We start from the raw sequence: 13,683 nt of genomic DNA on the forward strand, positions 1-13,683 counted from the left end.
ATACTCATGAAATCACCAGACAACAAAGTTAGGAAAAATGATTTTATTTTCAATTTAGTGATCAAAATGTCAGTTTTGAGAATTTATATCTGCTCTCTATATTTTGCACTATATTTGTCTATTTTTCTATAGTTGCCTTGACATCTTTGAAACCCCCCCCAAATATAAATGATGATTAACATTTTGTCTGCGTACAGTATGCTTTGATTTTTTTTTTTTTTTTTTTTTAATTTCGTGGTTATTATATTGTGTGCATATGAAAAATGCCTGGAAGAAATTGCATTACAATTAGTACTATTATGGGGGTGGAGTCAGGGGCGGAGCTTGGGCAAGGGTACTCAGTTGGTATTTGTTAGGCTTGAAAAGGTTGAGAAACACTGCTCTAGTGCTTTCCCTAGTTGAGGGGTCCTGAGGTGCCTCTTTTTCCTACTTTGCTCTCCTTTCACGTTCTAAAACAGGGGTGTCAAAGTCCCTCCTTGAGGGCTGCAATCTAGTCGGGTTTTCAGGAGAGCGCTGATTCTGACGCGGGTAGCAACCTCATGCTAGGGAAGTTAAAAAAAAAAAAAAAAAAAAAGGTATGGGGGAAGACGTGGGTGGTGGAGAGGAGGGGTGCCACGCCCTTAGGAAGACCACATCCAGGGCAGACCACCCTCCCTGCACCCCTTACTGCCATCCTGAGTCTTCCATCTTTGAGCTTCAGAACATGACTCCCAATTGAAAAAGGTTTGCTTTCATTATTAATCCATTTGGGTCCTAAGTCTTACCTCATGGATTTTGGCGCAGACGTTCCAATATCCTGGATTCCCTAATCTCCATCTCTGATGCCCAAGGGAGTGGACATACTTGAGAAAGCAAAGCTAAAGTTGTAAGCTAGGGATTGCAAACGGAGAATCTTAAACATCTGCTTCTGTGTCCTCCAGCCATAGTCTTAATTCGGATTTCATGAACATGATTCTGGGCTGCAAAGGACACTGCCCCCTCCTCCCCCCGGACCCTTGCAGCGTGTCGCTGGCATTCTGCGCCTGGCAGAGCACTGCTTGGTCTGGGGGCCGGAAATGGATCAGTGGGCAGCAGCGGGACTAATCAATTTTTTTTAAGTGAATAATGATTCTATCAGGTAAACAGCCATACAAATAGAATTAGCCATGGCTGCCAAAACATAACAGATCTGCTGGGACCGAAATAATCAATGTTTTTCTAACTTAACTTGATGCTGATGCAGGCTAAAAGAGAAAATTTGGAGGGACGTGTGTGTTTGAGTCACTGCTTAGCCTTTGATATTTCGAGATCTCACTCGCACTCACTAGGGGCTCTTTCCTTGGAGTTTTGTACTCTTGTGGAGATTTGGGGAAGCCACAAATAACGGAAAGTATTCACATGTAATGTTGCAGAGACCTGGCCTATTTTATCCTTATGGTATCATTTACAAACCACAATAGGATAAAATATCGCCCCCTTACTTCAAAGCCCCTTCTTTTTTACCTCATTCTACACTTAGGCCCAGATTCTCTATACGGCACTGATAATGGTGGCTGCCTAAGAAGCAGCTGACGATCACCGGTCAATCACGCGACGGCATTAGCCACACCCACAGTGCCTATGGAGGCTTGATTCCGGCACTGATTTTATAGGCCCTGGCGGGTGCTTTAAAACTTGGTTAAAAATGTCATTTCAATGGTGTTTTTTACTGACTTTGGGCGCCTAAAAATTTGGCCCCAGTTAGAGAATCTGGGCCTTGGCACATAAACGTGTTTGTGCAGGTTATACATTAGCGCCAGTTACTTGCATAGTTAAATGGAAACATTAGATGCTAATTGACACCAGCTGCCAATAATTGCAGTTAAATGGTTCTAATTGGCAGTTACACGCATAACTACGCTTAGTCATAATTCTTTAGTGTGGGGGGGGGTGGGTTGGGGCGTGTCTAGCACTTACCCTCTAAGATTCTAGAATGGTCTGTCGTGTGTGTAATTGACACCATTTGGACATGAGCTTCTCCACCAGCCGTTGACATGGCATAAGTAGTTGAGCTAACGTGACGAGCGTAAACGCCAATTTAAGCAGGATTCTATAATGATGGGTTACAAAGTCTGTTTAGACTTAAAATGATATCCAAGCCTTGTACCTTATAACAAGGGGGAAGAGTGTGGCACACTGGGTAAAGCTACAGCCTCTCCACCCTGAGGTTGTGGGTTCAAACTCACACTGCTCCTTGTAACACTGGGCAAGTCACTTAATCCCCCCCCCCATTGCCCCGGGTACATTAGATAGATTATGAGTCCGCCAGGACAGACGGGGAGAAATGCTTGAGTACCTGAATAAATTCATGTAAACTGTTCTGAGCTGGTGTTGTGACATCATAATGCCTCTTTCCACCAATAAAAGCCAACCTCATCAGTGATGTCACAGTGGCTTGATTATCCTTTACTTGGCTCACTTCTAATACATTTTGATTCCTAGAGTGGCGCAGTGGTTAAAGCGGGCAAGAGCAAAGTGGAAATGTCCAATCAGAATGGTGCACAAAATAGTGTCTTTCGACTCATCTGATAAATCCAATGGTCTTTATTCATCCAAAGCAACTCAACCACTCGACATGATCATGTTTCGGCCACCCGGCCTGCATCAGGAGTCTACGAATTACATACTTATAAACAATAATAAGTGAATAAACATATTTATACATTAGAACATGAACATAAAATATTAAAAATATAAAATATATAAAAAAGCAGCAAAGAATAAAATCAAATAAAATATAAAAAATACAGCATTTGTTTAAAACAAAAATCTACTATATCTGCACAAATTGTAAAAAACCCAAAAAACAGCTTTTTACCAAAACGCTTTACATAAATAATGCATTAAAAATGGCTAATCATAAATCCATAAAAACCGAGAAGAAATGCATAAATTATTCACTGATCAACCAATACAAAAAATTATATAATGGAAATATTATAAATGACCGATGGGTTAGTGAATACATTAAAATATAAAAGTGAATAAACTATTTTCAATGTAGTGAAATAAATGACAAACAGTTTATAGCACAAGTAATCGTTATGGATGGAAAAATAATATGTATATATAAAACCAATGATCAAAGTTTACAACAAATAGTCTAATAGTTATGTTTTTATATTTTTAATATTTTATGTTCATGTTCTAATGTATAAATATGTTTATTCACTTATTATTGTTTCTAAGTATGTAATTCGTAGACTCCTGATGCAGGCCGGGTGGCCGAAACATGATCATGTCGAGTCATTGAGTTGCTTTGGATGAATAAAGACCATTGGATTTATCAGATGAGTTGAAAGACACTATTTTGTGCACCATTCTGATTGGACATTTCCACTTTGCTCTTGCCTGTTTGATTTTTGTGGAATTGTTTCCCCTGTTTTATTGTGCAGTGGTTAAAGCTCCAGCCTCAGCACCCTGAGGTTGTGAGTTCAAACTCATACTGCTTCTTCTGACCCTGGGCAAGTCACTTAATCCCCCCAGGTACATTAGAGAGATTGTGAGCCCACCAAATGCTTGAGGATCTGAATAAATTCATGTAAACCATTCTGGGAGAACAGCATAGAAAATTGATTTTTGTATTGTTCCTGATGCATAAAACAAAAAGGGAGAAATGCACCTTTTCCCGAGAGGGTTTGGGAAAACAACATGCCTGGGGCTACCATGTTTTTGTTTTGATAGCAAGGTCACAGCAGTGAGACCTGAGTGACACCAATGTTCTTTCATCCTCTGCAGCTCCTAAGTCAAAGTAAACCTATTCCGTCAGAAGACTTCTCAGATCTTTGGCAGAATGGATTTTACATAGGAAACCAGAGGAAAAAGAAGGGGCGGGGGCCATACCCCCCAATAGGTTAATTCTGTACACACCAAGCCAGCAATAAACTTCATTCCTAAGCTAAAATATATGGAGTACAAGGTTGGTCTTGCTGCTCTATTTGCATCATGGCTAACAGCTATGTGGAGAGTGGAGTGACCCACCCCACCCCACCCCACAGCAGCCAAAAGGGGCTGGAACTCCTCTCAGTTGGGGCTCTTCCGCTTGGAAAAGAGACGGCTGAGGGGAGCCTACAAAATCCTGAGTGGAGTAGAACGGGGACAAGTGGATCGATTTTTCACTAGGGGACACTCGATGAAGTTACAGGGAAATACTTTTAATAACCAATGGGAGGAAATATTTTTTCACTCGGAGAATAGCTAAGCTCTGGAGGAATGTGGTAAGAGCAGATAGCGTAGCAAGTTCCTGGAGGAAAAGTCCATAGTCTGTTATTGAGACAGTCATCGGGGAAGCCACTGCTTTATTTATTTAGTTTTATAGCCCGTCCTCCCTAGGAGCCCAGAACGGGTTACAAGGATAGGTACACAGTAGATTTTAAGATCAAAATACAAGCTACAGGATCAATAATCAGCTACAGAAAATTGAGATGGTTGCTCTGGATTGGCAGCATGGCACGTTGCTACTACTTGCTAGAGGCCTGGATTGGCCACTGTGAGAACGGGCTATTGGGCTAGATAGTCATTGGTCTGACTCAGTAGGGCTGTTCTTATGTTCTTATGATGTTGTCCTCTTCCAGTTGTCACTGAGGGGGATGGATGAATGCCATTGCGTCATGGTCTTTGCAGAATTTGTATAGAATCCTTCTCCTGTGCACAATTCCCTCAGGGATGAACTTTCTTGCAGTGTGATGTGACTACTTTCTTCGACCAGACTCGCTTGGGGTGCTGTGAGAGCTGTCTTGTTTCTCCAACGGCAGAACGAGCAGAAGAAGCCTCGAGAGGCTCGTTCTGCCATGGAGTTGTGTTGTAAGCAGAGCTTTGCTTCACCATGGAGAACGGTCCCAACAGAGCAGTGCATCCTGGGTGCACCAAGCAGGGCTCATGGCAAAGAAAATGCATGACCTAAGCAGGGACCCAGCTGACTTCCAACTCGGTTGGATTGGTCACACGGCAGGAACTTATGAGAGTTCACAATAATTTGGTGTAGTTTTTTTTTTTTTGTTTTTTTCTCTTCACTATGAGACAGATGCAGATGGGCTTTTCTCCAATGTAGGGAGACAACCTTTAGGTATTCTCTTGGGGAGAGGGGGGGGGACGACAAACTGTTTTTTCTAACTGCTATTCATATCAAACAAAATACAACACATTCTGCTAATGTTCCCAAAGACCAATGTTGCCAGGTTTTCTTGCCCAATTGGGCTCCTTTTGAAAGTGGGATGTTTGAGCAGTTGCAGGTTGCTGGTTTCTGATTTGATTCTATAATGTTAGTAGGTCCTTCCTAGGGAAGAAAAAGCTGTTTTACAAGGAGGGGTCCTTTACTCGCCAGAACCTGCAGGGTGGAACAGATGAGTAATCTGTGGTACTTTCTTTGCATATTGAGAGTTCTGTCGGAGATCTGAACCTTATAGGGCTCCAGAATGATTGCAGGAACCTACCTGCACTCAGTCATTGTAGACTTATTTACTCTTGGGAATATGGAAAAACTAGAGGGCATAGTTTGAGGGTGCGGGGAGGAAGACTCAGGAGCAATGTTGGGAAATTCTTTTTCACGGAGAAGGTGGTAGATGCCTGGAATACCCTTCCGAGGAAAGTGGTGGATAAGAAAACGGTGATGGAATTCAAAAGAGCGTGGGATGAACATAGAGGATCTCTAATTAGAAAACAAAGGATGTAAATTAAAGAATTAAGGCAGGTACTGGACAGACTTGCTTGGTCTGTGTCCCCTATGTGGTGATTTGGTGTAGGATGGGCTGGGGAAGGCATCAGTGGGAACTCCACTAACTTGGAACATGAGGATTTTACTGGCCAGACTTTATGGTAGATATCTAAGAACATAAGAATTGCTGCTGTTGGGTCAGACCAGTGGACCATCGTGCACAGCAGTCCACTCATGCGGCAGTCCTTGGTCAAAGACCAGCGTCCTAACTGAGACCAGCTCTACCTACGTATGTTCTGGTTCAGCGGGAACTTGTCTAACTTTGTCTTGAATCCCTGGAGGGTGTTTTCCCTTATGACAGACTCCGGAAGAGCGTTCCAGTTTTCTACCACTCTCTGAGTGAAGAAGAATTCCTTAAGTTCGTACGGAATCTATCCCCTTTCAACTTGAGAGAGTGCCCTCTACATTGGAGAGGGTGAACAACCTGTCCTTATCTACTAAGTCTATGCCTTTCAGTACCTTGAATGCTCTCAGACCTTCTCTGTGGTGCCTTTCTGCACAGACCTGGGGCAGCTGCTTTCCTAATCGGCCATCAAGACTGCTCTCTCCAGGTGCTGCTCCGGTGCCCCTGTTTTTAATATAGATTCATTTCCAACTTCCCTCCAAAACACAGGAGTCGCCCCTGAGCGACGAGGAGGCCCAACCTCCATTACTTCACACTGCAGAGCAGGGCAGGGTAGGTTTAGGAGCAAGGTCACCTCAGTTTTCCTCTTTCGAGAAAATAGGGGAAAATTGGGATGCCTAGTATGTACACTTTTAATAGAATACAATAAAAGCTATATTTGAATCAGTTTTTCACATAAATGCTTCTGCCTTTTGCCACATGGAAAGCCAAGACAGGATCAGAATAAGTTTGGCTTTGGCCTTGAGGCCGTTTCGTGAAGTTTGAATTGGATGGGCTTTGGATAGATAGAAATAAATTAAGTTGTTGACCATAATTCATCTGATGTCTTTAGGACAGAAGCCCCTACACCCTCGCAGGTTTCTGCATGCTACCTGCATCAAAACTATCTTTTCATAACTTGCTGCTCAAAACCCCAGTTTGCAAATGGTAGCAATTTCTTGTGTTTTGAGGAATGGGAAGAGAGAGTGTCTGGCAGTGGAAGAGAGGCACGTCACTCGCTGCTGGCTTAATGGCATTCGTGTAATTATTTATAATGGGCTCTGAAATGACACTGCGAAAACCATCTCGGGTACCCTGCTGATAAATACAGAATTAGAAAGCGTGTTTATGGCAGTATAGACTGAAATGTCAGCCATCAATATAGATCATTTGTGGTGTCATGGAAACCCTGGTATTGATTTCATATAAAACAGGATGGAGTCGGTCCAGAGGAAGGCTGCTAAAATGGTCGGTGGTCTTTATTTTATGCATACTTTGGAGGAAAGGCAGGAGAAGGGAGATATGATAGAGATGTTTAAATACCTATATGGCATAAATGCACCTAAGGCAGGTCTCTTTCATTTGAAAGGAAGGTCTGGAATGAGAGGGCATAGGATGAATCTAAGGAGTAATCTAAGGTAATACTTTTTTTTACAGAAAGGATGGTAGATGCATGGAATAGTCTTTATCTCCAGCAACCTCTAGTGGGAAACTATATCTGAATTCATTAAAGCATGGAACAAGCACTTGGGATCTCTTAGGGAGAGGAGGAGATAGTGAATGCTGCGAATGGGCAGACTGGATGGGCCATTTGGCCTTTATCTGCCATCATGTTACAATGTTTCTATAACCATAAAGTTCTATGACATCATAATGCAATAGGGAGAGGAGCAGATAATGGATGCTGTGGATGGACCTTTTGGCTTTTATCTGTGGTCGGGTTTCTCCAATTCCTGTTTCCAAGTCATTGTTTAAAAGGTGCACCTATTCCGCCTAGAACCGCAAGGCACAGGCGGAATAGAAATCACTAATGTAATGTAATACAGAGACTAGTAATTCATTTCTCATTCGTGGACATGATGGAGTGTTGGACAAGACACATTCCCAGCCGCACAATTTCACTTACTGCAGGGTGGAGCCACTGGTTCTCTATCAGGGCAAAGCCAAAAGCGGGCCAGGGTGGACCACCATGGTCCCTCCACTTTTGGAGTTAGGCCCATCTGGCCAGTAGCAGCAACATATGCTAATGTTAATCTCAGTCCTGGCTACGTCGCTGTGGTGTATTTCTCTGGACCTGAGTTTAGTAATCTCGTTCCTACAGTGTACGGAGAAGAGGACGATTTTGAAAAGGCCAAGTAATGCTGCCCTGCAGAATCATTGCTTGGAGAGGTCACTGGGATAAATGTGTTGAAACTCTTTGTTGAACCAGGGGATTTCCGTCGGCTTGGAGTTTGATGGAAATTTAGGATTTTCTGGGGCAAATGATGGCAATTCCTCAGCATCCGTCTTCCTCCTCCTCTTCATGGTTTTCATAGCCCAACTACCAGTTGTGTATTTGGCTATGGTTCCTATGGATTAATGTCCCTTGTAGCTGCTCGTCCCTGTACTAGGCATGTGGGCCTACTCCTAGCATTAATTGCATTTTGGGATGATTATTACGAGATACTAAAGACTAAATGTAAATTTCTATTTATGAACTTGTCCTGGCTGATATGAAACTCTTGCAGTGAAGACACAGGCTTGAATAAAAGGCTGAAGTTACGCTCATGGTCGTGCAACTCACTGATGCTTTCATTATAACCTATCAAGTACGTTGAAAACCTTCCAGCCTCTTCATCCATGTCACTTTTTTGGATTGAAGGACTTTTCAAAGACTGTCAGCGAAAAACTTTCTCCTTTTTCCTTCCAGTTGGCATATTTCTTTCTGCTTGATATTTCTTGCTTCTAAAAGCAGCTAATTAGAGTTACAGATGCATTCAGAGCCGCCAGTTAATTAGAGGCAGATTATTTAATACTCACGAAGTGGCTGTATGCTGTAATCACTTTGCAGCCATTCTTTTCCATTCAGGATGCAGCTGTGTGGAGGGCATTCTCAGAAACCAGAACCCAGGAATCTGCTTCCTCTGTGCTGAAAGGAGCTGAGCTTTTGCAGTTCATTCTGCTTTCACCGACGGTCTGATTCAGTCCATGTGTTCCCCCATTTTGGGAAAGGAATAGGCCAGATTTCTGTCCCAAGATCAGGAATGCACGTCCATATATGCCTTGGGAGCACTGGACAGCACCAACTTGGTTTTTTGGAAATCTGGAGCCAACTAGTAAATGTAGGAGAAGCTCCAGATGTTAAGGAGAGATTAGATAAAGATATGATTAAAAAAAAAAAAATGAATGCACTTGAAGAATGCAATATGTGATTGCCATGTTAATTTGCATATATGGAAAAAATGTTAACAAAGATACAATTTGATTTGATCACTTGATATACCGTTAAAATCTAAAAAGTGGTATAGTGGTTTACAATTCTATTAACATAGTTTTGTTTGGTCTACATACCTATGTGGACAGGCTACATACATGCCCTCCAATTCTTAAATATATTTCTCAGTTCTAGCTCAGAGGAGATCAAGAAATCTAAGACACAAGTGTGGTTAATAGTCAAGGCCTTGAAGCATTTCTGCATGCTGAAATGGGACGTCAGAAAAGCTTCTCAAATACAGGTGACTGACCATTTTATTGGGATAATGACATCAATTAATTCATTATTAAACATATGTAGTTGGTACATCTTCCAGTTAAAATCAATTTACAAATTGCATACTTCAACAATATTCTATTGGTTCTATTCAAGTCACATGGTTTCCTATTAATTTTACTTCGTTAGTACTTTTCCTTAGCAACTATGACTTAACTCATCACATACTATTGATTTCACCTCTGTCAGCAATAGAAGGAAGTGAACAACATGCTCACCGAAGTCATGCTTACCTTGCAAATACAGTATACCCCCGTAACTCGCAGTTCGCGAATTGCAGACTCAGTCTTTCATGGTATTTTCCGACAGCCTCTTCCAGGAACTAAAGCCAGGCTACATCAATCAGGAGCTGCTTTGACACACCAGATGGCAAGTCAAAGCAGCTCCTGATTGGTGTAGCCTGACTTTAGTTCCCAGAAGAGGTGGTCAGAAAACATTAAGAATGATCCCGCCCCCGATTTTCAGCACCTGCCGCTGCCCCCTACTGCCTCTGATCCGCTCCTAAACTGCATTTGCGTTTTTGTGAAATTCGCGGGCGTTCCTGGAACGGAACCCCCGCAAATTTTGGGGGAGTACTGTATCGTTTACAGAAACTTTCTCATTTGTTAAACAATACATTCCTGTAGGCTGCAACCACATGATTAGTCACATGATTTCCCCTAACTATTCAAGCGACAAATACGTTAGTGTGACTTTTAGCTTTTTTTTTCACGGAACTGTTATGTTATGGCTCCAGTATCTTGTTTCAGACATTAAACCAAAATATTTTGTTCTATTAAGGAAAAATATGTACTCTGCGAGCTGTCTCTGCTGTGTCACAAGTTTCTGAAGGATTTCTATTATTCAACTACATCTTTTATATAATATTAGTGTCTTTTTAAGGTTTTAACTAAAAGTGTATGTAATACATATTGGTTATGAGCCCCCCCTTATATTCAGCAAAATGCAATTATCACCATCAGCTCCCCCCCCTTAATTCAGGGTTGAATTACACCAGTGCCCCGATATGCGTCAATCCTATTAAGGCAGAGTGCCTGCGAATACCATCTAAGTGCGCTGTGAAAGTTTGTTTGACATTAATGAAACGTCTTGCTAGGAAAAGAGAAAAATTGTTGCTTAGAATGTGTGTGTGAGGAGGTGAAAGGGTTAACGCACAACACCCTGACTCTCTTATTCAATAACCTTATTTTCCATTGAAACAAAAATGTAGAAAAAAGTCCTTTCTGAGTGAGGATCACACTGAGTGTGATAAAGAGGTTGGCTTGGTCTAGAGTTCTGATCAATCCGGCTTCACTTTTCATCTTGCTATCTTTTGAAATCGCTCTTTCAGTGCAGTAGGGAGCTTGCTGAGGAGAAGCATCCAGATTTCATCGGCATTTCTGTTCTGTAAAAGGAAGATATTGATTAAGTATTAAAGCTATGAAAATGGAGCCTGAATCGAGACCAATCATGCCAGTGATATATTTTTCCATGGCCAGACACGAGACAATGCAGAAGGGCGGGAGAGCTGCTGGCCTGGCAGGTTTTGTTTGGGATGTTCTCGGATATGTTTCTTCCAACCAGTGGGTAGCAAGATGATCAGATGGACCCAAAGTAGGTGGGCACAAAATTCTGCCCTTGCTCTCTCTACTCTTGCCTTAGCCCCCAAGCCCCTCCAGCTGGTGTTCTCCGGTGGCTAGAAATTCCCCTATGCGTGTAGCTGGTGGCACTTTCCATGGGCCACTGGCATGCAGAGTTTTTGCACATGTGTGTTCAGGGTGGGGGAGGGGTGCAGCAGTAGCCCATGGAAAGTGCCACTGACTGCAAGCATCTGAGAGTTTCTGGGTGCCGCTGGGGATCCTCACCCGCTATACTAAAGATGCTGCAATTTGGGGAGGAGGGAGTCTTGAGCCACGATTACTATGCTACTTCTTCCAGCCCTTTCCAAAATTAGATGGACTGAGGCTTTTGCAATGGAGGTATCTTATGCCATTCTGTGCCCAGGGTGTGATCTCTTCCTGCCTGAGCCTGGTTTTCCTGACTTCCAGGGAGCACTTAACATTCAGTACTGTTCTCTTGTGGGCTGCTGTTGCTGTGAGTGGCATTCTTAATTCTACTGTTCCACGTTTAAGAAATGAACTGGTTAAATGTATTCGGTTCCCATGGACTAGTGTCTCCTCCTTCCTCTAGCCTCTTTCATCATGTGGCAAAATGAAGCTGTCGTTTGTAATGAAACCAGCCACTGCACGCAAACTGTTGCGTTTTCCTCATCTGAGCGTCTCGATCGACTATCTGATTATCCCAGAAAGTACACGGCCAAGCCTCGTGATGTACTCCGTTTCAAACATTGAGCATCCAAGTGGCAAAGGATAGAGCTGTAAAGAGGGAGGGGTGTGTGGACTCTCCCTTCCTAAAATAAAAGGTGGCCATTGTTCAGTCGCCTTCATTGGAGAGAGAGCAAGGACGGGGGAGGGGGAAGGAGAAAAGGGAAACGGAGGACGGCACGTCCTTCAATTGCTTTTATGAGAGTAAAAAGGAAAATGAAATAGAAACTGCCAGAAGGAAGCCCTTTAACCTGGAAGGGACTGTGAAGGATGGCTTTCCCCACGGTGCTAGATGCTTCCAGATTGGTTTTTTTTTTTGTTTTCTATTTATTTTTTTTTTTTTAATTTCTGCAGAAGTCACAGAGTTGGGCTTTGCTGTGCTCTCCCCCAGGGATGTAATTTCTTATGAGAGCAATTGGATTATGGTGTTTCGGGGGGGGGTGATTGTGATGGAGATGGTGGACATGGAGATGAGGCCGCAGGGAAAAAGGGAAGAAAAGTTGTCTCTTGGTGGGCAGATACATCCAGACATGTTCCTCTTTGTCTTCTTTGTACTTATAGAAAGTGCTAAACTGGTACCGAAGAGCAAGATTCCCTCTGGAGCACACCCTGACTCTATCATGTCCAGTTTACTAAGGAATTCTGGTGATATAAAAACCGCCCAGAGCAGGAAAAAAAGTGTAAAACCAGGTTGTGATGTAGAAAGCTTAGATAGGAAAAGTTCATGGATCTCCTTTTAACTTTTTACTAGTATGGGTTGACTTTGGGCATGTAAAAGATCATACATGGAGATTCCAGATGCCATGTCTATGCCAAGGCATAAAAGAAAACTCAGCAGCTAATATGAAGTCTTTGTTTTGAGAGAATACACTGAAGAGGCCTCTACGACAGGGAGAGTAGTCCAAATACAAGAGTTGAGAGGAAAAGATGTCAAGCAAACTTTATTTAGTCAGTAGCGTAGACTCTTGACAAAGGCAGAATTGACCAAACACTGTCTACGCTGTTGACTAAATAAAGTTTGCTGTGGATTGTCCACTACTGCATGCTTGACATCTTTTCCTCTCGACTCTTGTATTTGTAATACTAGTGGGTCTCTCTCCTTGTAAATCGCCTTAAACCTATTTCTGGAAAAGTGCAATCAAGAAATTCTGATTAGATTAGATTATTCAGTGTGTGTCCAAGAGTCTAAATTCCACAGCAAGCAAAGACTCCAGAGTCTGGCCCCGCTGCTGTGTTGTAACATCGTAAATGGCGGAGAAGGACCAGTAGGGCCCCTCTAGTTTGCTCAGAGTTGTACCTGACATTCCATGCATGTTCTATCGCTCTACACGTGTTCAAAGTGTGAAGATTTACAAAATAAACACTTGAAACTTGGATTCCGTTCTCTTCCTCTGTGTATCCCATCACTAGTTTTTGTCCTCACTGTCTCCACCAGGAGGACATTCTCGACAAAACACATAACACTTCTATCCGCATTATGCAGTTTAAGAAAGTAAAGAACTGCTACAAACACAGAGTGACGTACAAAATCAGCCTTTCAAAAATTTCCTAAATAAGTAGGTCTTTAACAACTTCCTGAAGTTTTGATATGACGCAGATGTAAAAAAAAAAATTGACGAAAGTCAGCGTCCTGCCCGGGGAATTTGTCTTTGAAATTAGCTAGAATGAGCCGCATAGAATAAAAAGCTGCCCTGCAGCCTTTCCTCCAGCTATTTGTGTTGGGGTGGGGAGGGCCCGAAACCACGGGCCTAGGAACATGTCTTTATAACCCAGCTGACTGCTGTCTGCTCTGCAGCTGGTCAGACCAGACAATTTACAGGCAGGTCGAATTACCTGCTAAATGGCTTGGGAAATTGCCCTCTAAGTGGAAGAGCCGCTGTTAATAGATCCGACACAAATCGAGAGTCTCTGCAGTGCTGTTTACCTATAGACTCTGGCATGTACTGGCATAATAAGTGACGGCAGATGAAGAGCTTGGGGGTCCCATCTAATCTGCCCAATATGTGCAGCTTACACT

At 42.7% G+C, this 13,683-nt stretch overlaps 1 protein-coding gene across 6 annotated transcripts in view; it reads left to right on the forward strand.

The window, feature by feature from the left end:
• The window catches only part of GRIP2 (glutamate receptor interacting protein 2), a 223,587-nt gene that overhangs the window by 14,716 nt on the left and 195,188 nt on the right, over nt 1-13,683 (forward strand). Inside the window, exon 1 of one of the 6 annotated variants that reach the window (XM_033925934.1) lies at nt 9,217-9,328. The exons of the other annotated variants lie outside the window; for them this stretch is intronic. Within the exon in view, the coding sequence (XP_033781825.1) occupies nt 9,298-9,328 (31 nt within the window). The 5' untranslated portion in view covers nt 9,217-9,297. Of the gene's footprint in view, nt 1-9,216; nt 9,329-13,683 lie in introns of those variants that run through there. 6 annotated transcript variants of the gene reach the window in all.

This window comes from Geotrypetes seraphini, chromosome 17 (genome assembly GCF_902459505.1).
Source record: "Geotrypetes seraphini chromosome 17, aGeoSer1.1, whole genome shotgun sequence".
Lineage (NCBI taxonomy): Eukaryota > Metazoa > Chordata > Amphibia > Gymnophiona > Dermophiidae > Geotrypetes > Geotrypetes seraphini.